Genomic DNA, 24,451 nt, shown 5'->3' with positions numbered 1-24,451 from the left:
TTGATTTTGAATGAGGATTTGACGAAGAACGAAGAGAGCTCTCTTGATCCTTCGGGATTTGCTTGGGAGCTTTTGAGTTTCAAAGCTTCAAGGTTGTGGTATGAGGTGAATTGGTTATGAATTGGTCTCCCAAAATGAATGCCTTGGCCTCCTATTTATAGAATTCCAAAACTTGATTTTTTTGGATTTAAATAATTAGATGAAATAAATCATTTCTGCCAGGTGTTGACACGTGTCCTGTTTGATGACTTTTCAGATTTATTTTGATTTATCGTTTAGTCACATGCTATGTGTAAAATTTATGTGACACATAAACATTGAAATTTTAATTATTGATCAACATTTATTTTACCGAAATTTCGATGTCTACAATTATTTCTCCATGCAAGTTGGCAAATGAAATACAAACTACCCAAGTTTCTTTCGGGCAGATGCAGTGTCTTCAGCAGGGGGTTTCCTCCAGATCTCTATTTAAAGGAGCCCAAACACAAAGATTAGAGACACTCAATCAAACAAACAAATACAAGCACAAACTCTGCTCAAAGCTAGATTTGCCTTCAATGAAGCTGTAGTCAGCCCAAACCTTCATCCCTTTCGGGATCAGCCCTCACAAAAGCCATCTTTTGTCTAGTTTATTAGCTATGCTGCTCACTTGCAGTATCGATTTCCTTTGTAGTTTTCATGTACAACTCATCTTCAGTCATTTAATTTATAAGCAATCTACAATATTAGTCATTCACTTTCTTTTGTCATTTACATGTTGTTCTATCTCTCCATATAAGTAAAGTCCTTATTTTTAAGGCAAACACAGAACCTTGATTTGAGCAACTCCCACTCAAATGACACAATCTCTTGATTTGAAGTCAAAAGGCGCAACCTCAATCATTCAAATCCCGTCTACTAGCGGCATCTAGTAGTGGCACGCTCGCACCCACCAATCTCGTATGTGAAGTAAATCCTCGGCTTGCCCGCAAGGCACCATGGCGGATTTAGGGAGCAAACAATAATTAGTTTGACTCTTTCCAGTCAAGCATTCACAACTATTAATTTGATTGTCATAAACAAATACACCAACGTTTGTGAAAGACTATTGATTAATAGAGTGTTTGAAAATTTCCAATAAGAAATCAAAAGCACAAATGTTGAAAATACTGGTGAGAAGTGAATGCCCATACAGATATTGGAAGATTATTCAAAGTGTGTGCAGGATGATATTCAACAATGGCATTGTTATTGTCAATGTTCATGAATGTTGACATAGACTATGGAAACAAAATGTGTGTTTGTCAAAATATGGGATGTAAATTTTCAAATTGTAAGAAATTGTGTGTATGGAGCCGCTTTATAAATAGAGCGCTCCAACTACAACAAACAACGCACGGAAAAACAGATAGAAAACAAACAGATCAATAATATCATCCATTCCTCCCTCTTTAATTTGCCATCTCCTTGTGTTTTAATTACAGTGTGATATTTTACCTCTGTTTCGTTCCACTCACTATAAAGGTTATCTCTCTAACTTTGATATTTTTATAACAACAAAGACGTAAAACTTAAGCTGAACCTAATTGTTGGATGGGATCAGTAGCAAAAATTTAGGTCGCGTCAACCCATTTGACCCCCCTTCCCTCCGCTAATGACCGAACGGCACCTTAAATTTTGAAAATTCCAACATACCCCAAGTGATCTTAAACATGTACGTAAAACTTAAGCTGAACCTAATTGTTGGATGGGATCAGTAGCAAAAATTTAGGTCACGTCAACCCATTTGACCCCCCTTCCCTCCGCTAATGACCGAACCGCACCTTAAATTTTGAAAATTCCAACATACCCCAAGTGATCTTAAACATGTACGTAAATACTGACGACATCGGCGTATTAAAATAAGCATCGTTCTTACTTCATACACTTTCTCAATTTGATTGCACAAATATGCATATAATATAATTGCACTGAAATGACTCATATTATTGGATGAGGATCATTTTCGAATCTTCTTTGTGGGGATTTTGAGGATTAATACATCGTATCCATTCATCGTACATCGTGCGATCGGTTTTTATTAAGTATTATTTATATTTAATTAAAATAAAACATTAAAAATGATTTCTGGCCGTAAAATTTACGATGAATAAACACAATTGATTGATCATCCATATCCCCGCAAAGAATCCAACAAGGATCATATTCCCATATTATTTACCCCAAAAAAGAAAAGAAAAAAAGACTAATCTTGTACCCGTTGACCGGCAATTTGCAATAAACTAATTTTGTCAGATATGTACAGTGCAATGTTCACACCAGTGCCTTTTCTATGATATATTCCCATATCATTCTCGTCTCATTATGTTAGCAATGTTAGTCAAGTGCATTAAATAATGTAGAATCCATTTGAACTTAGAATTTGTTCAAAAGAACATGTGCAAAAAATGGATCAACTTACCTGACGAATGAGATTAAAGTGAAAACATAACGCAACTATGAGTAAAAAAACATAGGGTGATTTAGATTTTGGCCTTTACAATTTATGATTTCTAGATAAAAACCTATCTACATATAAATGTCCAATAAAAGCTTAAATTTAAAATCTGCAGCCACATCAAAACACTATTGATCTACTAATACAATTTATTTACACTCATGCCACTTTCTCAAATCCCTAAATTGATTCCAAATTAAAAGTTGTAGAAAAAGTGAAATAAAATATATAAACTGTTGTATTGCATTAATTGTATCCATATCATACAAAAAGTTTACCTTTTTTGTGATATATATATATATATATATATATATATATATATATTTTGCATGAATTGGGAAGTAAATTAATTTGTTCTAATTATTAAAAAAATTATACTAAATCCATATTATACATTTTGAATCAAATAACACTTCTCTAATGATATCGTACAATAATGAGTTCAAAATATAAGAATCAATCATGAATTATATGTAATTAAAAATGTTACAATATCTCCTTTATCACGATTGTAATGAGCTTAAATTTTGGGTCCCGTCACTAATTTTTATAATCATTTTATTTTCAATTTTTACATTTAAAAAATAAATAAAATTTTGTCTATCAACTTTATATCAACATATAGTAGAAAGGGGACTGGTGTGAACAGGACAGAGGCATTGTACAAATCTGACAAAATTAGTTTATTGCAAGTGTTTTGGTGGAATATATTTTGCAAATTGCCCATCAATGGGCCCAAGATTCGTCTTTTTGTTGGAAAATAATATGATCAGTAATTTCGGTGTGATTATATTGATATGTATATTTTCGGAATCAAATTGAGAAAGTATGTGAACGGTGTTTGATTAGACTTACTAAAATATGTTGAGGTCGTCAACATTTAGGTAGAAATTACTTGGGTACATGGGGGGAAAGAACTCTTCGTCTTTTTGTTGGAAAATAATATGATCAGTCATTTCGGTGCGATTACATTGATATGAATATTTTCGGAATCAAACTGAGAAAGTGTGTGAACGGTGCTTAATTAGGCTTACTAAAATACGTTGAGGTCGTCAACATTTAGGTACATATCAGAAATTACTTGGGTACGTTGGGGGGAGGAACACTTCGTCTTTTTGTTGGAAAATAATATGATCAGTCGTTTCGGTGCGATTATATTGATATGCATATTTCTGGAATTAAATTGAGAAAGTGTGTGAACGGTGCTTGATTAGGCTTACTAAAATACGTTGAGGTCGTCAACATTTAGGTACATATAAGAAATACTTGGGTATGTTGGGGGGAGGAACTCTCATATTTTAAGGGGACATTTCATAATCATTTCATTTTTTAGTTTTTTCATTTTTAGTTTTTAATTTTTTTTTTAAAATAGAAAACTGAAATCGTGTTTGGTAACTACTTTTAGTTTTTCAAAAAATAAAAAAGTAAAAATTCAAGGCCAAATTTTGAAAACTCAAGAATGTAGTTTTTGTTGCAGTCCTATTAGATTAAGAATGTGATTGTATAAATCCTAACACATTTGAGATATCTTTATGAGGTTCTATCATATCTCTGAGACTAGATATTATCATATTAGAGTTGTAATCCTATTAGAGTAAGAAATTTACCTTCCCTACTACCAAATTAGTTTATTGCAAATGGGTGTACTATATACATTTGAACGTATATATATGTGTGTGTGTGTGTGTGTGTGTGTGTGTGTTGTAGGGGTAATAATATGTGCATAATTATTTGTTCATTGTAATTAAGGTGAGTAATAACATTTATTGATTTATTTTGAATATTGTGGTACAATTTGTAAATATTTTGTAATAATAGGTCAATTATTTTTGGGAAATTTTGTTTAAACCATTTAACCTTTTTTTACACCCAACTTAAATTTCAAATGTTAATTGTCTATTTTATCCTATTGCATAATTACTATTAAGTACAAAATGAAATTAATAATAAAACTCAAATTTATCAATAAACCCAAACACTATAATTAAACCCTACGATCACTCTTTGTTTATCCTACGTTTATTTTGGCTAAAAACCTAATAGCTCTCATACAGAAAAAATAAGTTTTTTTTATTGATGGATGGTGATTTTGAAGTTTTGAATCCTTCAACCAAGGTATGACTCAATTTATGAATTTTTTGTTTGTTTGATTTCAATTTTTTAGAGTGTAGAAGTTACTTTACTGTAATTTTTTTTCAACAAATACAACAGAAGCATCCTACCTTCCGGCTAAAACAAACAACAACAGAAGCATATGTTTACTCCTCATATTTTGTTGATAGCCTTTGGCTTAATCGCCATGACACAAAAAAAAATTATGGAGCAATTGCTGCCCCAAATTCCAGAATCAATACTGAAATTCTAGTGATTTCTTGCCTTCAAGTCCAACCCTAGTATAGTAGTCTGCAGAATATCATACCAATCCTTATTCCCATATGTTTATACATTAAACCTCCTTTTGAATTACTGCTTACCTATGATGAAAAAATGTCCGGTGTGAAAGGACCTAGTATCCATGATTCCTTTGCATTATCTTGCTTAGTTGTTTCCTCGATACTAGGACTAAGAATATAAGTTATTCTTCTCTACTCTCTGGTCATGTTTGCTTTGTATAATGTTCTTATTAGTCAAAGCCTATTGTCTCTGGTACTTCATTTTTTAATATGAAGGTAGAAATAGTTTATTTGTCCAGTTACGAAGAGAAGGAGGACAAGTTTAAGGAGGAGGTAACCCCTTTACTATCAGAAGTCAAGTGCCATAGCAGTAACTTCTGAGTTAAAAATCCAATGGGTATAAAAATAAATCCACATATTGAATTGAGTTTATGGGGGGTATATTAGGTATTAAATTTGGGTTTAAAGAGATATTAATAGTTTAGTTAAAAATCAAATGGGTGCAAAGAGTAAGTTGGGTGTATAAATAGGTTAGAAGGGCTTAAATAAAATTTCCCATTATTTTTTTACTTTGCAGTCATTTTCAAAATTGAGTTTTATTTGGATGTTTATAATTAAATGGGTTTTTGTCAAAGAAATAAGAGTTGCAACTTGCAATGGTCGATATCTAAATAACCCTAAAAAAAAAAAAAATAAAAGATCCCCAATAGGACTCCACCTTCTTTTTAAGTTAGATACAGGCCGAAGTTTGATTCATCAAACTATCACACGAGCCACAAAACCAAGAGTTCACTATGGAACCTTCTCCTCCAAGAACTCCAATGGTTCATCAGGACCTTCCCATCACCACCACCGCAACCACCACAACCGCCGCCACAAACCGAAAGAAACTCACCCTCATCCCTCTTATCTTTCTCATCTACTTCGAAGTCGCCGGCGGCCCTGATGGGGAAGAGCCTGCAGTACAAGCCGCCGGACCCTTTTTCGCCATTCTCGGCTTCCTCATCTTCCCATTCATCTGGAGTGTCCCGGAAGCTCTCATCACTGCCGAGCTCTCCACCGCCTTCCCAGGAAATGGCGGTTTTGTCATCTGGGCAGACCGCGCTTTCGGCCCTTTCTGGGGCTCTTTGATGGGAACCTGGAAGTTTCTCTGCGGCGTCATCAACCTCGCAGCATTTCCGGTTCTTTGCATTGATTATATGGACAAGATAATCCCTGCTTTCAAATCCGGTTGGCCTAGATATCTTGCAATGTCTGTTCCAACTCTGATTCTTTCTTTCGTAAACTATACCGGTTTAACTATTGTTGGATATGCTGCTGTTCTTCTCGGTATCGCTACACTTTCACCTTTTATTTTGATGTCTTTGATTGCCATTCCGAAGATTCATCCTCACCGTTGGTTGAGTCTCGGGCAGAAGGGTGTGAAGAAAGATTGGAACAAGTTCTTCAACACCCTCTTTTGGAATTTAAATTTTTGGGACACCGCGAGTACTTTTGCTGGGGAAGTAGATAACCCCCAGAAAACTTTTCCGGTGGCTCTTTTCGTGGCAGTGATCTTTACTTGCTCGGCGTACTTGTTCCCACTTTTCGCTGTGATTGGTTCGGTCGATGTGGAACAAACTAAATGGGATTCTGGATTTCATGCCGTGGCTGCTGAAATGATCGCTGGAAAATGGTTGAAGTGTTGGATTGAAGTTGGTGCAGTGTTATCAGGGATTGGACTTTTCGAAGCACAACTAAGCAGTTGCAGTTACCAACTTCTCGGTATGGCGGATGTAGGGTTCTTGCCTAAGTTTTTCGCTCTTCGGTCCAAGAGGTTTAACACCCCGTGGGTCGGAATTTTATTTTCCATAGTGATCACTCTTGGAGTTTCCTTCATGAACTTTACAGATAATGTTTCATCTGGAAATTTCTTGTATAGTTTGGGAATGCTATTGGAATTTTCAGCTTTTCTTTGGTTGAGGAGGAAGTCGCCGACATTGAAGAGGCCTTTTTGGGTTCCGATGAGGATGCCAGGTTTGGTGATCATGTGCTTGATTCCATCAGGGTTTTTGGTCTTTATTATGGCTATTGATACCAAGACTGTGTGCTTGGTCAGCGGTTTGATGACCGTGGCGGGGATCGGATGGTACTTTTTAATGAAATTTTGCAAGTCGAAGAAATTTTGTGTGTTCGGTACTATTGACGTTGAAGAAGGATGACAACCAGAAATTGCTTGTTAGTGATAAGCCTGATTCAGAGAATTCTACAAACCCTAAAGATCATTCCACGTCAGCACCACCAATTCAAACAAAATCTTCCCGCTGCAATCCGCAACAGAAAAGATTGGTTCCATCTCAAATATTCTCAGTGTTATGTAACAACACAGTCCATCATCCACACAACTCTTTCAAATACTTTTGTATTTGATTCAAATATATGTATTTATCTTTCAAGTGTAACAACCTCATCTTTTGTAATTATATATAAAGAAATGAATGAATACATATCGAGCTTGTTGAGGCTTAAAAAGATTTCACTACTTTGGAGATGTTTATCTCACAAAGAAGAATGTAACGCAGTGGAATTGATAGGCAAGAGAAAGAAAGAATACTCAAGGTATTACATAAGATTTTTATTCACTCACAAACTTAGTACAAGAGGAAACACTCAAACACTCTTAGAAGCTTTGTTGCTTCTTCTCGCTTCTCACTACTGGCTCTCTTGGTTGTTTCAAATGGTGTGGATGCCTCCTCCTTTTATAGGCATGGATGAAACCTTGGAGAAGCATGGAAACATCATGCTAGAGATATCTAGATAATTCCACTACCTTCCTAAGCTAGAATTATCTACATTAATCTTGTATGTTGGTGGAATCCTCACCATTCTTCTAGACTTTTCCACCAACTTGAACTTTGCTAGAATTCTCTATCATGTGCATGGATCTTTCTTTGTGCATGGGCTAGATCCATTATCTTTGGGCCAAAACAAGATTACAATTCAGCATCCCCCCTTAATCTTGTCTTGTGACGTTGATTGTGTTCCTCAATCTGACAAAGTCTTCTTGCCTGAGTGGTTTGGTGAATATGTCGGCGACTTGGTCTTGTGACTTCACGTATTCCACTTGCACATCCTTTCTTGCAATACACTCTCTTATGCAATGATAGCGGGTATCTATGTGTTTTCTCCTGTCAATGAATACTGGATTCTTTGGTAGAGCTATTGCAGACTTGTTGTTAACATAGATCTCTGTTGGCTTTTCTTGTGGCATGCTTAATTCTTTTAGCAAGTTTCTCAGCCAGATTGCATGACAGACACATGAGGTAGCAGCTACGTATTCAGCTTCACAAGTAGAGAAAGTGACAATCGGTTGCTTCTTCGACATCCATGTGAATGCAGTGTCTCCCATGAAGAACACAAATCAAGTAGTGCTTTTTCTATCGTCGGAATCTCCTGCCCAATCACTGTCACTATACCCAACAAGTTTGTAGTTATCAGAACTTGAATAGAACAAGCCAAAGTTAACAGTACCTTTAAGATGTCGAAGAATTTTTTTGGCTGTCTTCAAATGTGTAGTTGTGGGATTCTCCATGTAGCGACTGACTAATCCGACAACATAGAGAATATCTAGTCTTGTGCAAGTCAAGTAGCGCAAGCTTCCAACTAAACTCTTGAAAAATGTTGGATCTACACTTACTCCTTCGTCATGCTCGGTTAGTTTAACTCCGCACTCCACTGGTGTGCTTATGGGCTTGCAGTCATTCATTTTGAACTTTTTCAATATCTCCTTTGTGTAGCTTTCTTGGGAGATGAAAATGCCTTCTTCGTTCTGCTTGACTTCAATGCCTAGGTAGTATGCCATCAGCCCGATGTCGGTCATCTCGAATTATTTGGTCATCACTCTCTTGAACTCTTCATACATGCTTGGATTACTTCCGGTGAAGATTAGATCATCCATATATAAGCACACAATCAGAATATCTTCATCATTGACTTTGACGTAGAGAGCATGTTCATGAGGGCACTTGATGAAGTTGTTTTCTTGGAAGTACTTATCGATGCGACTATTCCATGCTCGTGGTGCTTGTTTTAACCCATAGAGGGCTTTCTTCAGCTTCAGAACTTTGTCTTCATGCCCTTTGATTTCATAGCCTGACGGTTGCTGAATGTAGACTTCTTCTTCAAGGACTCCATTTAGGAAAGTGAACTTCACATCTATTTGTTAAATCTTTCATTTGTTTTGAGCTGCCAAAGAAATTAGTAATCGTATAGTTTCGAACCGAGCAACGGGTGCAAATACCTCATCATAGTCGATTCCGACTCTTTGACTATAGCCCTTCGCCACTAATCTCGCCTTGTATCTTTCGACCTTTCTGTTGGCATTTTTCTTTGTCTTGTACACCCACTTGACTCCGATGGCTTTGTGTCCTTTCGGAAGAATAACGAGTTCCCATGTATCATTCTTCTGGATTGCTTCAATTTCTTCATCCATTGCTTTCCTCCACTTAATATCTTGCATTGCTTCTGGGAAGTCTACTGGTTCACAATCAGCAAAGAGACAAAAAAAATGTAGGATTATCAAGTCTTTCAGCTACCTCATAAAGATCTCGTAGACTTCTTGTGCGTGGTACTTCTCCTTCATTTAGATTCCCACTTGATGATGTTGATGCTGGTGAATTGTCATGATTGTTTGATGTTGGTGAAGCAGGTGGAGTAGTGGATTTTTCTTGAACCTCTCTTGCTTGCTCCATCATCCCTTGTTCATTATCTTCTTCAAATTGAGGAAAGAAGTGAAGATCACCTGCATAGGAGACAAAATCCCATTCTCCTTCTTCATCGAACGTCACGTCTCGACTGATCACTGTTTTCCCATTGTTTGGATTATACAGCTTATAGCCTTTTGAATTTGAGTCATAGCCGATGAAGATGAACTTTTCACTTTTATCGTCAAGTTTGGTTCTCCTCTCGTCTGGTACATGTACATGGTCTATGCTTCCAAAAACTCTTAGATGAGAGATACCTGGTTTTCTTCCACTCCATGCTTCTTGCGGAGTCTTTCCCCACACACTTCTTGTTGGAGATCGATTGGATAGGTAGACAACACATGCTACAGCTTCTGCCCAGAACTCCTTAGGCAATCTCTTGCTTTTGAGCATGCTTCGAGCCATGTCAATGATAGTTCGATTTTTTCTTTCCACCACACCATTTTGTTGAGGGGATCTTGGAACTGTCAAAGGTCGACGAATTCCATTAGCTTCATAGAATTCTTGAAATTCCTTTGAAGTGAATTCTCCTCCTTGATCAAATCTTATGGCTTTGATCTTGTAACCACTCTCCTTTTCTACTTTGAATTTCTTGAATGCTCCAAAGACTTATGATTTTTTCTTCAAGAAATATACCCAGGTTTTTCTTGAAAAATCATCAATGAAGAGAAAGAAATAATTATTTTTACCCAAAGAGCTTGGTTTTATTGGACCGCACACATCGGTGTGAATGAGCTCGAGTGGCTTCTCGGCTTTTGTGGTCGACTCATTTGGAAAGCTTTTCCTGAACTGTTTCCCAAGTAAACATCCTTCGCAAGCTTGATCAGGGCGATTGATGCACGGTAAGCCTCTCACCATCTCCTTCTTGGATAATAACTCCAGTCCCCCAAAGTTAAGATGCCTAAAACGAAGATGCCAAAGCCAGGATGTGTCTTTGTAACATGTTTTGAGGCACTTTGCAACATCATTTTGAATATTCATAGGAAACATTCTATTTGTTTATACCATACTTAAGGCCTCCGTATTTAGATCTTGTATAAATACTCGGGGGACTCAAATGTAATTATGTAATAAAAGAAAGGGCAAATATGTAATAAGTGAGGAGCCCTTATTCTATAAAATGACTCTTTACTCTCCTCATTAGGAGAGGCCAACTCTTAGGCCTTAAGCCCTTTCATCCTCTTAAAGCTCTCACTCTCATATTCAGAGCTCTCTCTCTCTCTTAGAAAAACAATATTAGTATGGATGTAGCCCAAACATTGGGGTGAACCACGATACATCTTGTGTTATTTACTTTCTTGCAGATTCACGGTTGGATTTACGTTGTTCCAAGACCTCTGGTTTTGTGCATCAACATTTGGCACCGTCTGTGGGAATCGATACAAAAAAACTATGTCGGTTCTCTTTCATTTTTCACCTCCACCGTGAATCTGCAAAATCTGCAAAAACCCAACAACCCAAAGCTTTCCCGGAAAAACCCAAGAAACCAGTCCTATATCTCTCTATCTCTCTCTTACTCTCCGCAACCTCCACAACACGCATTCCAAACCCTCTCTGCTCTCTCTCCATGCCCGTTGCTTTCTCCACACGTACATCTTGTCATCTACAAACAATAGCTTTTCTGCATTTCAATTCACAACTGCGACATCGATTTCGTCTCTAGAAATCTGGATTCTTTGAGAATATGGCCACCAAAATGAGTGTGTGTGTGTGTGTGTGTGCTTCGCCGTAATTTTCATCTCGTCGGTTCTGGTTTTCGGTGTCGGAGCATTTACATTCCTGGATTCAGGTGGACTACTTCAAACCCTGTTCCTAGCAAACGGTCTCTCAGCTAACCGTCCTCATTCGGCCGAACCACCATCGCCAGATTCCTCAAAAACTCGATTCCAAATCCTTCGAATCGCAGATCCAAACCTACCGCCGATCTGAATCTCCCATGCGCTACAATGGCGAAACTGAAACAATAGCGACTGAAAGCATAAAAGTCTCCAAGCTCAGCTGAACAGCTTGTGTGAAGCTCCAATGGCGGCAAGCAATGAACTCCCTCAAAGGCAAGCTCCTTCTGCTTTGCTTTCTCTTAATTTTATCATCTCCTTTCTCTGTTCTTAAGCTTTTCGTCCAATCTAATGCACGGGAAGATGGGTTTCCACAAGAAACTGGAAAATGGGTTGTTTTCAGCTCCGTCTTCGAAGGAATCTAAAGACACGACCGTCTTTAATGTCAATAAAAGTGAATCTACTGTCAGTATCACGGTGGTTGGAGCTTTCGGGGCACAGCAGAAGAAAAAAGAATATGACCGAAAGTAGCTATGGTAATCGCATTCATGGTAATCGTCCAAAACAGCCATGGTAATCGCATTCATGGTAATCGTCCAATCACCTTTTGGCTTTGACAAAACAGAAATCGCTCTCAAAACCTACCCATCGGAATCATCCAGTAGGACCGCGAGCAATTCACAGAGAGAGGGAGTAAAAAGGGAGCATCACATGCCCAAGAAATCACTTTCAAAACATGCATCTTTATTTACAAAACTTGCAGCCTGTGGCGTGGTAGTAAGAAGGCCGATATGGTTTTTGCGAGGCTGGAAAAAGAGTACGAGGGCATGCAAGGAGGTCGATATAGCAGGACTGAAGCTAGATGAAGAAACAAAGTTTCAAATGTTGTTGCAATTAGAGGAAGAAAAAGCACTGCTCCTGGTGCGACAGCGTCCCTGCACAATTGAAAATTGACGGATATGTAAGTTTCAATTCTTACAGGTAACTGGAATATGAATTCATTGCTAATAGCGCTTACTAGTGGCGTGTCAACTTCAACAAATATGGAGCTTAGATTGAACTCCTAGTCAAGTTCACGTATATGAGATATGAAACTTAGTAGTTCAGGCATGGAAGCTAATTAGTCCAGCAAGAAAAATAGTGTTTCATGCAAAAGGCTTGGGGGTATCTTAGACAACAGAAAGGAAGGCTCTACATCATTAGGAGATGTGTAATTATACTTCTTTGCCGGCACGACTAATTTTCCACCCATCAAGTCTTCAACATTTGTAGTTTGTTCAGAATGTGAAAATAGCAAAGCAACGTAAATTTGAAGATGCAGAAGATGATCACCGTGATCAGATTAAGTAGACCACAACCGCCAGGTTTGATATTCACGCCGCCGCTGCCGCTAAACTTTGGCCGGAAAGCTACCGGAGTCCGATTCAAGCAGGCTGCAAGTATTCACATTTCTAGTGAGAACAGTAACATGGATAAGCAGCAGGAGGAACCTACTCTGAAACTGGCAGCGCACAGACAGAGACAGAGACGCAGTGGAAAGCAAAAGGAAAAGAGAAAAAGAAAAAGAAAAATGAGAAGTGATGGGCACGACCAGGCTGTCTAAGAAAAGCAAGTGGTTTGCAAGTAAAAGATACCTTACAAAGCAACATGGGTGGACAGAGAATGAGCGAGGAGAAAAGGAAAAGTAGAAAGGAAAAGAAAAAGTAAAAGCAAAAGCTTCTGCAGCCATCTGCCATACCACTACCTAACCTTCAATTGTGCAGGTACTATCCCATTATCCAACCATCTGCCATACCCACCTTCTGCAACAGTAGTTTTAAATGATGTAATTTATTTTTCTTATCTTTCAGAAACATCTATATAAACCCTATCAGAGGGTAAAAAAAAACGGCAAAGCCCAAAATAAATGGGCTGGCATGTTATGGAGGGCGAAGGCTCATAAGCCCAAAATAGCATAAACCAGGTGATCAAAAGTACGCCCAGTACTCCAAAATTATTCGGTAACCTGCCGTTATTATCACCAACCAGGTGATTAAAAGTACGCCCAGTACTCCAAAATTATTCGGTAACCTGCCGTTATTACCACCAACCAGGTGATCAAAAGTACGCCCAGTACTTCGAATTATACATGAGCATTACTCATATCAATCATACATAAACATTCATGATCATCACTCATATCAATCATACATAAACATTCATGAGCATCACTCATGTCAACATTCATGAGCATCACTCATGTCAACATCCATGAGCATTACTCATGTCAATCAACATAAACATTCATGAGCATTCATGAGCATCACTCATGTCAACATTCATGAGCATCACTCATGTCAATCAACATAAACATTCATGAGCATCACTCATGTCAACATCCATGAGCATCACTCATGTCAATCAACATAAACATTCATGAGCATTCATGAGCATCACTCATGTCAACATCCATGAGCATCACTCATGTCAATCAACATAAACATTCATGAGCATCACTCATGTCAATCAGCTTCAAAAAGCTTCAATTACAGAGCTCTAGCTTCAAAAGCTTCATTTACAAAGCTCTAGCTTCAAAAGCTTCATTTACAGAGCTCTAGCTTCAAAAAGCTTCAATTACAGAGCTCTATCTTCAAAAGCTTCATTTACAAAGCTCTAGCTTCAAAAAGCTTCAATTACAGAGCTCTAGCTTCAAAAAGCTTCAATTACAGAGCTCTAGCTTCAAAATCTTCATTTACAAAAGCTTCAACTTCGAAAGCTTCATTTACAGAGCTCTACCTTCAAAGCTTCACTTGCAAAGCTTCACCTACAAAACTTTAGTGCAGGGTATACAAATAACGCTTCCGAACAACCGCCACTTTGGCCCATACATGGATTCAATTTGAAGTCTCCAGCCAACAGACTTTATTGACCGAAGACTTGGGGGACTACAATATGCACCATATATTGGGCCTCAACTGGGCCTCAACTGGGCCTCATGAAAAATACTTGGGGGATTTAGCCCATTATTTATGTATTGAGGAGCGAGCCCTTATTCTATAAAAGGGATTCCCTCACTTTCATTAGAGAGCACCCATTATTCATGTACTGAGGAGCGATCCCTTATTTTATAAAAGGGACCCCCTCATCATTATTAGAGAGTATCGCCGCTTGCTGAGCAACCGCCTTACCGCGAGCATCACTCCTAACCCATGAATAATGGGTGCTCAACTGGGCCTCATGAAAAATACTTGGGAGATTTAACCAATTATTTATGTATTGAGGAGCGATCCCTTATTCTATAAAAGGGATTCCCTCACTTTCATTAGAGAGCACCCATTATTCATGTACTGAGGAGCGATCCCTTATTTTATAAAAGGGACCCCCTCATCATCATTAGAGAGCATCGCCGCTTGCTGAGCAACCGCCTTACCGTGAGCATCACTCCTAACCCATCACTTATGTATTGAGGAGCGAACCCTTATTCTATAAAAGGGACCCCCTCACTTTCATTAGAGAGCACCCATTATTCATGTATTGAGGAGTGAACCCTTATTTTATAAAAGGAACTCCCTCACGTTTATCAGAGAGCATCGCCGCCAGCTAAGCAACCGCCTCGCCGCCAGCACCAACCATAACCCATCATTTTTGTAATGAGAAGCGAGCCCTTATTCTATAAAAGGGACTCCCTCACCATCAACGCCATAAACCGAGCCAACCAAGGCAAGTCACAAGCATAGCAGCCTCGCAACATGTGCTACTTCTAGTTGAGCATCATTTCACTTTGAGCACCACCTCATATCAAATATCAGTTCAGGACGACATCTAGTTACTTCGGCCCACACATAGACTGAATTTCAAGTCTCCAGCCAAAAGATTCTCTTGACTGAAGACTTGGAGGACTACTGTTTGTACCATACTTAGGGCCTCCATATTTAGATCTCGTATAAATACTCGGGGGACTCAAATGTAATTATGTAATAAAGGAAGGGGTAAATATGTAATAAGTGAGGAGCCCTTATTATATAAAATGACTCATCACTTTCCTCATTAGGAGATACCAACTCTTAGGCCTTAAGCCCTCTCATCCTCTCAAAGCTCTCACACTCATATTCAGAGCTCTCTCTCTCTCTCTCTTAGAAATACAATATTAGTCTGGACGTAGCCCAAACATTAGGGTGAACCACGATACATCTTGTGTTATTTACTTTCTTGCAGATTCACAGTCGAATTTACGTTGTTCCAAGACCTCCGGTTTTGTGCATCAACATTATTCTTTGACATTTTCACCTTGGCAATTAATCTTCCTTTGTCATCTCTAATACAAAGGCTATAAGTTTTCATGTGAATATCATAACCTTTTTCTAAGAGTTGTCCCAAGCTCAAAATGTTGCTTTTCATATTGGGCACATAGTAGACATTTGAAATTAATTGGTGACCGCCATTTTTCAGGGGAATTAGGATGTTACATTTTCCTTTGACATGTATTTTGGATTCGTCTCCAAAAGAAACGTTGCCACTCACCGATTCATTGAGTTCTACGAATATGCTTCTTCTTCCGCACATGTGGTTGCTGGCGCCGGTGTCAAGGTATCATGTATAGTCTTGGTCTCCATCATTGTTCTTGCATGCTAGTAGCACAACGCCATTATCTTCTTTCTCTTCTTTCATATAATTGACCTTCTCATCAGGCCTGTTGCTTGGAGCTCTACATTCCCAAGCATAATGCCCAAACTTTTGACAATTGTAGCATTGAACTTGAGATTTTTCATACCTCAAGTTTAAGCGTCCTCTTCCACGACCTTTTGTTAAGATTTCTCCTCTTTCGTAGTTGCTATGGTTATTGAAGTTCCAACCACGTTTACGTCTGCGTCCATGACCTCTACCACGACTTCTTCCGTACTGGCTTCTCTCGTTGTCAAAGCTTTCTTCTTTCTTCTTTGGCTGGACATGCGTCTTGAGGAGCTGCTCATTATTCCCTTGCCTTTTCTTATGTTTCTCTTCATATGCTTGTAGCGAACCCATTAATTGCTCTATACTAATTTCTTCCAAGTTTTTAGTTTCTTCAATCGTCACAACAAAGTGCTCGAACTTGGGGTCCAACGAGCGTAGTATCTTCTCCATAATTCTAACATCTTCTAACTTTTCTCCATTTATTTTAAATTGATTGGAAACGGCTAAGACTCTTGAGAAATAATTAGAGATTGATTCAGACCCTTTCATTTGTAGAGATTCGAACTCACCTTTTAATACTTGAAGACGAACCTTTTTCACTTGTTTGACTCATTTGTAAGAGGTTTGAAGCTTCTCCCTTGGCAGAGGTTGCGCTTAAGACCTTCTCAAAGCCATTGTCATCTAATGCTTGGTAGATGAGGTAGAGAGCCTTTTTATCTCTCTTTCTTGAGTCTTTCAAACTCTCATTCTGGGGTTGGGACATAGTAGCTTCATCTTCTGGCTCAGTGTAGCCTTTCTCCATGACTTCCCATACATCGTGTGCTCTCAAAAGGGCCTTCATTTTGATACTCCAATTATCGAAGTTGTTGTTGTCGAGCACTGGAACTTGGAAGGCTGCCATAGCGTTGCTAGCCATAGCTCTGGTACCACTTTGTTAGGGCTTAAAAAGACTTCACTACTTTGGAGATGTTTATCTCACAAAGAAGAATGTAAATCAGCGGAATTGATAGGCAAGAGAAGGAAAGAATATTCCAGGTATTACACAAGATTTTTATTCACTCACAAACTTAGTACAAGAGGAAACACTCAAATACTCTTAGAGGCTTTGTTGCTTCTTCTCACTTCTCACTACTTGCTCTCTTGGTTGTTTCAAATTGTGTGGATGCCTTCTCCTTTTATAGGCATGGATGGAACCTTGGAGAAGCATAGAAACATCATGCTAGAGATATCTAGATAATTCCACTACCTTCCTAAGCTATAATTATCTACATTAATCTTGTATGTTGGTGGAATCCTCACCATTCTTCTAGACTCTTCCACCAACTTGAACTTTGCTAGAATTCTCTTGCATGTGCATGGATCTTTCTTTGTGCATGGGCTAGATCCATTATCTTTGGGCCAAGATAAGATTACAATTCAACAAAATCTTCTCCTCCTCCTTCATTCTTCCACTCCAAAAACTTCATTTCATCGTAACTGTTTCATACGGCATCAAAATCGCGCAAGGTTGGAGCCTATAGATTTGTATCAGAACCCTGTTCCATTTGATATAATACCCACACCTCAAAATCAATTGTGTTCATAGATGGGAGCCTAGAATAGTGATGGTTTTTTGGCGAAGTTTTGTTGATTTTAGCCAATCCTGTCGGAATTTGGTCTCGGCCCAGGAGAGAAAGTTATCCTCTCCTGACGATCTTTCTACCCATCTCTTCAATTTTCTCTCCAGTTTTCTCTGTCAGAATCTCTGCAGAAAAAAAAAGTTTATTGTTTTTTTTTTTAAGTTTTTGGTTTGTGGGTTTTTAATTTTTGTGTGCAGGTAAAGGAAGAACCCATAAGAGATATTTTCGCTGAAGGACTATAGGAGCGCCCTTCATTGGGTTAGAGAGGTATGTGAAGAAAAATCATTACCCTCTTTCTTTTTTCGAATTAAAAAAATAAATAAAGTTGGGTTTAATTTTTACTGTTGTTTGATTTAGTTCTCTCAGCATCATTCGTGGTATTTTAGTGATTCACTACCTGATTAATAAAACCCATATTTTAATTCTTTTAATTTTACGGATTTTTGGCATCTGATTTTGGTTTTTGATGTTTTCTCAGCGATTGACTTCTTTAGTGTTTATCTTGTGATTGATGCCTGCAAATAGAAGTTTTGAAATCTTGGAAAAGTTGAAATGTTAGGGGTTGATCCGTGTTCGCTCGAGATTGGTGGTGGTTTCATAGCAGTCCAAACAAAAGTGATATTAAATTCAAGCCAAGAATAGGAAATTTTGAAGTATATGTTATTATGTTGCTGCAAGCAATGTGATTGCATCCCTTAGACATTAGGTATATGCCAAATCTAATAAAATTTTAATATTCTTGGATTGGAAGTCAGTAGAATCAATTTAGAGATTGGTGGTTGGAAAACTTAATAAAGTAGGGTTTTAAATTTTACTGTTGTTTGATTTAGTTCTCAGCATCAGTCATGGTATTTCAGTGATTCACTACCCGATTAATAAAACCCATATTTTAATTGTTTTAATTTTATGTATTTTTGGCATCTGATTTTGATTTTTGATGTTTTCTCAGACTTCTTTGGTGTTTATCTCACTTCCGTCAAATCTCTTTATGAAGGCTGCTACAGATGCTTGATTTGTTCAAGTCGGCAACCAGAGGTAAGCTCTCCAATGAAATCATCTTCTTCACACTTTATTTCCTTTTACATATGGCTAAATTTTTTTCATGGATTGATGTTTTTTTTTTCTTGTGAATTCGAACTCAAATCGGAATTACAGATTAGTAGAAACAAATTTCATGAATTTTTTATTTCAATGTTTGTGTTGGTTCTGTTCTTTAGCTCCAAGCAAATAAGTGGAGTGAGCCCTGGGGCACCCAAGTCCAGTGAGTCGACTAATTCCAAGTCAAGCCTGGGCGTCGCAGCAGCCTCCAATGGAGATGTTTTCTAAAATACTCTTCACGTAGGTAAGCAATTAAAACTTTTGGTTCAGTTTTTATTATGCTTAATTTTGTATATGAACGAAAAAAAAACTTAAATTGATTTGCGGTTTTCTTTTGTTCAAATATTGGAGTTTTGTGATTTTGGATTTAGAAATGGATTTTCATTTGAAATTTCTTTTCTTTTTTCTTTTCTTTTTTTTTTTTTTTTGTTTTTTGTGGAACTTGCTGGAGGGAATTGGGTTATCGATGAGATCCAAGGGCGGAGATTGGATGAGAAGAAGATATTGAGAGGTTTTCCAAACTCTTCAGCTTCATTGAAACACTATAACTCTTTGTTTTCTTCGATGTGTGCAAAGAGAAATAGGCCGGGTGGAATAGCTGAAGAGATCAAGAAGCATGTCGTGCACTGGAACAAAGATACTTTCCTCTTCACTTCTCTTGCAACCCATATCCACAGTATACTATTTCTCGATTTAATTTTAAGTGATTGAAAGTTGGCTTTGGTGATTTTTCTGATGTTTTTGTATGTTTTAGCTGTTAATTGCCTAATAGAGTTTTTTTTTTCTTTTGTTTTTTTGGTGAATTTTTCTTACTTCAATATTTGTTGATTGAAAAGGATTTGAAGGCTAATGCTTTTACCAGTATGTGAAATGTTAACACATCTGAACTCATTTTACTTTGGCAAGCATACGAGAATTGTGTCCAAAACTCCCCAACTTCTATAAATGTTTGGCAATGATATCTTCTGAACCAAATACGAGGTAGCTTCCCAACTTTTTAATCAAAATGAGGATTTGCTTTTTTGGTGAACGACTGGCCAAATTTAATTTGAAAATTCAGCCTATTTGAGAAAGTTAATTCGTGAAGAATGTCCTACTTTTGTTACCTAGAGGTGTTTATAAAAAATCTGAACTGTTTATAAAGTAGTTCATTCTTTGAAGTCAACCACAAATATTAAAGTGGGTTATAGATGCTATTGCTTGATTTTTCAGTTCTAGCAAAGGGGTTAAACATTCTCTTATCAACATTTATTTTAAGCTCAAGTTCATGACATTGTTGTCAAGGGAAGACAGAAGTCACAGGCAGCAATCACCTTGCAATCATTGTCGGGAAAATAATTTAGTCATTTTGAGCTCATATTCAGCCAGCCTGTGGTAAACCTTTCTTTTCCGATTACTTTCATTTATTTATTTGTGAATAACAACTTTTAAGGAATAATGAATGTCACAATTGCTGATAAATCGATTCTTTGTTCGGAACCTGAACTAATGATCTATGTAAAATAATATATCCATATATGGATCAGTGCTATGGACTCTTCTCAAGCTATGGTCCTCAAATTTCGGTGCATCTTCCATCATTTCTCCTACCTCACTATATATGGAGCTATTACATTTGCAATCATATTAATTCATTGAAAACAATATTTATATTTCTATGTAACCTGCTAATTTTAGAGTATATTATCGTTTCCTTGCTGGTACACTAAAATGGAAATATGATAAATGGAACTGGTTTAAGAAGCATGCTAATCTCTATTTACGTTCTTGGTTGTCTGCGATAATTTTTAGTTATGGGAACTAGAACAATTGAAGATTTAACTTGGAAAGTGTCTCTTTGCACCCCTCTGGGTAGTTTTGTGAATGAGAATAAGCACGTCTCTGTCTCTTTTAGTCTTTGAGTTTTACTCTGATTAGAAGTTGGAACATTGTCAAGACAAGCAGAGAATCTGTTTCTCTGCGAAAGAGGCGGTTGTCACTGCTAATCCAGGGAAAATAATTTGGACTTGGACAACATGGAAAAAAATAATAATTAAGGTAAATAATAAGCCTTTACATTATCAATCAGTAATTTGTTGGTCGTGCGTCTACAAGTGTGGTGTCAAATTTGGATAGGCAAATGGAAGGTTATTGTCACATCCCGGCCCAGGCCCCACCACATTCCAGGTTCGACTCCATCGTAGCACGATATTGTCCACTTTGGGCCCCGACCACGCCCATTCGGTTTTATTTTTGGGAACTCACACGAGAACTTCCTAGTAGGTCAACCATCCTCTAAGCCTTATATGTACATTGCCATCTCTACCTAGCACGAGGTCTTTTGGGAGCTCATTGGCTTCGGATTCCGTAGGAACTCCAAAGTTAAGCGAGTTCGCGCGAGAGCAATCCTAGGATGGGTGACCTACTGGGAAGTTCTCGTGTGAGTTTCCAGAAACAAAACTGTGATGGCGTGGCCCAGGTCCCCATCACATCCTAAGCTCAACTCTGTCGTAGCATGATAATGTCTGCTTTGGGCTCGACGCCACCACATCTTAGGATTGCTCTCGCGTGAACTCGCTTAACTTCGGAGTTCCTACGGAATCCAAAGCCAGTGAACTCCCAAAAGGCTTCGTGCTAAGTAGAGATGGGAATGTACATATAAAGCTTAGAGGATCCACTCCCTTGAGCGATGTGGGATGTTACAATCCACCCACCTTAGGGGCCCAACGTCCTCGTCGGCACACTTTCGGCCAATGATTGACTCTGATACCAAATTGTCACATCCCAACCCAGGCCCTCACCACTTCCCAGGCTCGACTCCGCTGTAACACGATATTATCCACTTTGGGCCCCGACCACACCCTCATGGTTTTGTTTCTGCACACGAGAACTTCCCAGTAGGTCACCAATCCTGGGATTTCTCTCACGAACTCGCTTAACTTCAGAGTTCCTATGGAATCCAAAGCTAGTGAGCCCCAAAAGGCCTCATGCTAGGTAAAGATGGGAATGTACATATAAGGCTTAGAGGATCCACTCCCCTGGGCGATATGGGATGTGGGATGTTACAGTTATGAGGGTTTTGTATATTTGATTGTGTTATACTATTTGAGAAGGATCTTTGCTATTGTGTTTTTGGTTGCAAATATGATCCCGTGAACTTGAATTAATTGAATCACTCTTTTTTCCTCACATGGAGTATAGGTACAACAACAACAACAAAATATTTTCCCACTAACTGGGTTCGGCACATCGATTATAGGTAAAACCATTATTTTTTTTTACTTATTACTTTTCTTTTAAATGTGTTCTTATTATGAGATTGTCTATTGTTTGTTTAATGATTGTTTGGATGCTTAAAAATGTTTTTTGTTTTGTCTTTTTAAACTTGAATGGAAAAGATTCTGTTTTTAGTTTCCTTTTGCTTTATCAATTTACCATACTTCTTTGAACCAAATGCAAGTTCCAATATTGCTTTGTTAATAAAATAATTAAATGAATTTGAAGCTTTGTCTGATTAAGAAATCTCTTTTTGTTCAAATAGTGTTATAAGTTTTGTGTTTATTTTTTTTCTCAATAGGTGGGCTTAAAAGAGATCAAGTGTTAATGAGGACCTTGAAATGGAGTATGTATTAAGATTCATCAGTAGTGGTACAAAATGTAAGCATCACTATGAAGTGATTGATATAAACTCTTTAGGCTTTCGTTTTCTTTGGTTGTTAGAATACTAATGATCAGAAAATAACTTTCACTAGATTTCTTCTTTGTTGTTTTCATATGCTGCCTCTGTGGTGGGTTTTGAAATTCCAATTTCGGATGTCAAATTCACTTCTCAGGATAGTTACGAAAATGCCTACTTTTCTCTTCAAGATCTTTTAATCGAGTAAGCACAATCAACGACCGAAGCTCTCTATAATGACTCGGACATCGACTTGGTACACTATTCTCACTTTTTCCGGCCTTTGGGGGAATTGGTTGCTGAATTTTGTTTCAATAATTTTTGAAATTTTGTTTTTTTATTTCTTTTGTTGCACAGCTTTTAAACGTTCATATACAATGTAAAAACATCAAATTTATTCTGAATGCATCTTAGGATGATAGCTTTTACTTAGCATGTGTATTTTTAATTTTCTATACTGAAATTCCTCTCTATATTCTTACTTTCAGTATTCAAAGATGCAGTAAACTCTTAACCTATATATTTTTACTCTATTCTTTTTGTGATGAGAAATGAATCATGATTACGATACGTTAAGATTTAATTCCATTTCACGTAACAAAAACATTCTAGCTCTTTTATCAATTGAACGAAAATATAAGATTTGCGTTCTACATCAAATCGGGGAACAAACATGTGCTACCTTTTCAATAATACGGTTACACCCATAACCATTGCACATGATCAATCGGCAGGGTTGGTCGTGGACAGCGAACTGAGTCCGGACAGAAATGGTTTCTTTTAGTATATCCAAGATTAATCATTTACTTCAAATGTTTGATTTTTTTTTTGTCAATTTACACATATAAATACATTTAAAATGTGTAAGTCACGCGTAGCACACCATGATTCAAAAAATAACTTATGCACGCGCGTGAGCGCGTGCATGAAAGCTAGTATATATATATATGGTGGTAGCTATTTTCAATCATTCAAGATGGATAGTGACTCAGGAGGGGATTCTCTATGGATCCACTTTGTGGAGATCCCTTCTAGTCGTTCATAGTACATTGTGCGGTCAGTTTTCGTCAGATTTCATTTGTATTTAATTTTAAATAAAAAAGTCAAATGATTTCTGACCACACTATACACGATGAATAACTAAGATATGAGGATTCCTAGTTTCCCTATAAAGTGAATCTAGATGAGATCCAATTCTTATTGAATCCACCACCATGGACAAGAAGCCATTATAAAGGACAATAATAGTGGAAAAATTTGCTAAATCCAACATAAAAAATATAAAAACAAATCATTCACTTTCCAAGGAAAATATAGCTTAATTTATCAACTTGCATGAATTATTGACTTTGTATTTTTATATTTAATGGTGTTTATACCATACTTAGGGTCTCCATATTTAGACCTCGTATAAATACTCGGGGGACTCAAATGTAATTATGTAATAAATGGAGGGTAAATATGTAAAAAGGGGAGGAGCCCTTATTCTACAAAAGGGCCTCCTCACTCTCACAAACCCTAGGCCTATCATCCCCTAAGGAGAGCCTCACTCTCACCCTCAGAGGCCAATTCCTAGGCCATGAGGATCCTCACACTCTCTCCCTCACAATCCTCTCAGAAATACAATATCAATGTGGACGTAGCCCAAACCTTGGGGTGAACCACGATACATCTTGTGTTATTTACATTTCTTGCAGATTCACGGCTGGATTTACGTTGTTCCAAGACCCTCTGGTTTTGTGCATCAATATTTGGCGCCGTCTGTGGGAATTGACACGCAAAACTATGTCGATTCTCTTTCATTTTTTTCACCTCCACCATGAATCTGCAAAAACCCAAGAACCAACAACCCAACACCCACACTCAGAGACACACCCATTCAATCTACAGAGAGAGAGAAAGATGGCCAGTTCAAGCTTGTATATTCAAATATGTGCATTTGCCTTGTTTACAAGCCTTCTGGATATCACAACCCAAGCTAGCCATGGCGAATGCGGCCTTCCAAATAAGGATACACATGCAGTACCCCTTTTCGTATTC

General features: G+C 37.7%; 1 protein-coding gene and 2 long non-coding RNA genes across 3 annotated transcripts; all 3 read left to right on the top strand.

The window, feature by feature from the left end:
* The first annotated feature begins 5,625 nt into the window (after positions 1-5,625).
* Positions 5,626-7,237, top strand: LOC126588535 (probable polyamine transporter At3g13620). Its single transcript, XM_050253639.1, has one exon. The coding sequence runs from the start codon at positions 5,667-5,669 to the stop codon at positions 7,071-7,073; it is 1,407 nt and encodes a 468-aa protein (XP_050109596.1). The 5' UTR covers positions 5,626-5,666; the 3' UTR covers positions 7,074-7,237.
* A 10,234-nt stretch (positions 7,238-17,471) lies between these two features.
* On the top strand, positions 17,472-19,874 carry LOC126588537 (uncharacterized). The gene is made up of 3 exons (XR_007611510.1): positions 17,472-17,925; positions 18,608-18,693; positions 18,876-19,874. It is a non-coding gene; the product is annotated as an uncharacterized LOC126588537 (long non-coding RNA).
* Positions 19,875-19,975: 101 nt separating this feature from the next.
* On the top strand, positions 19,976-22,384 carry LOC126588538 (uncharacterized). The gene is made up of 3 exons (XR_007611511.1): positions 19,976-20,130; positions 21,937-21,994; positions 22,313-22,384. It is a non-coding gene; the product is annotated as an uncharacterized LOC126588538 (long non-coding RNA).
* Positions 22,385-24,451: the final 2,067 nt, after the last annotated feature.

The sequence above is a fragment of the Malus sylvestris genome, chromosome 11 (assembly GCF_916048215.2).
Source record: "Malus sylvestris chromosome 11, drMalSylv7.2, whole genome shotgun sequence".
NCBI classification, from domain to species: Eukaryota; Viridiplantae; Streptophyta; class Magnoliopsida; order Rosales; family Rosaceae; genus Malus; species Malus sylvestris.
This window is presented reverse-complemented; position numbering and strand designations above follow the sequence as displayed.

Coding starts and splice junctions, on each gene's coding strand:
- LOC126588535 (XM_050253639.1), top strand. CDS start 5,667: ATGGAACCTTCTCCTCCAAGAACTCCAATGGTTCATCAGGACCTTCCC.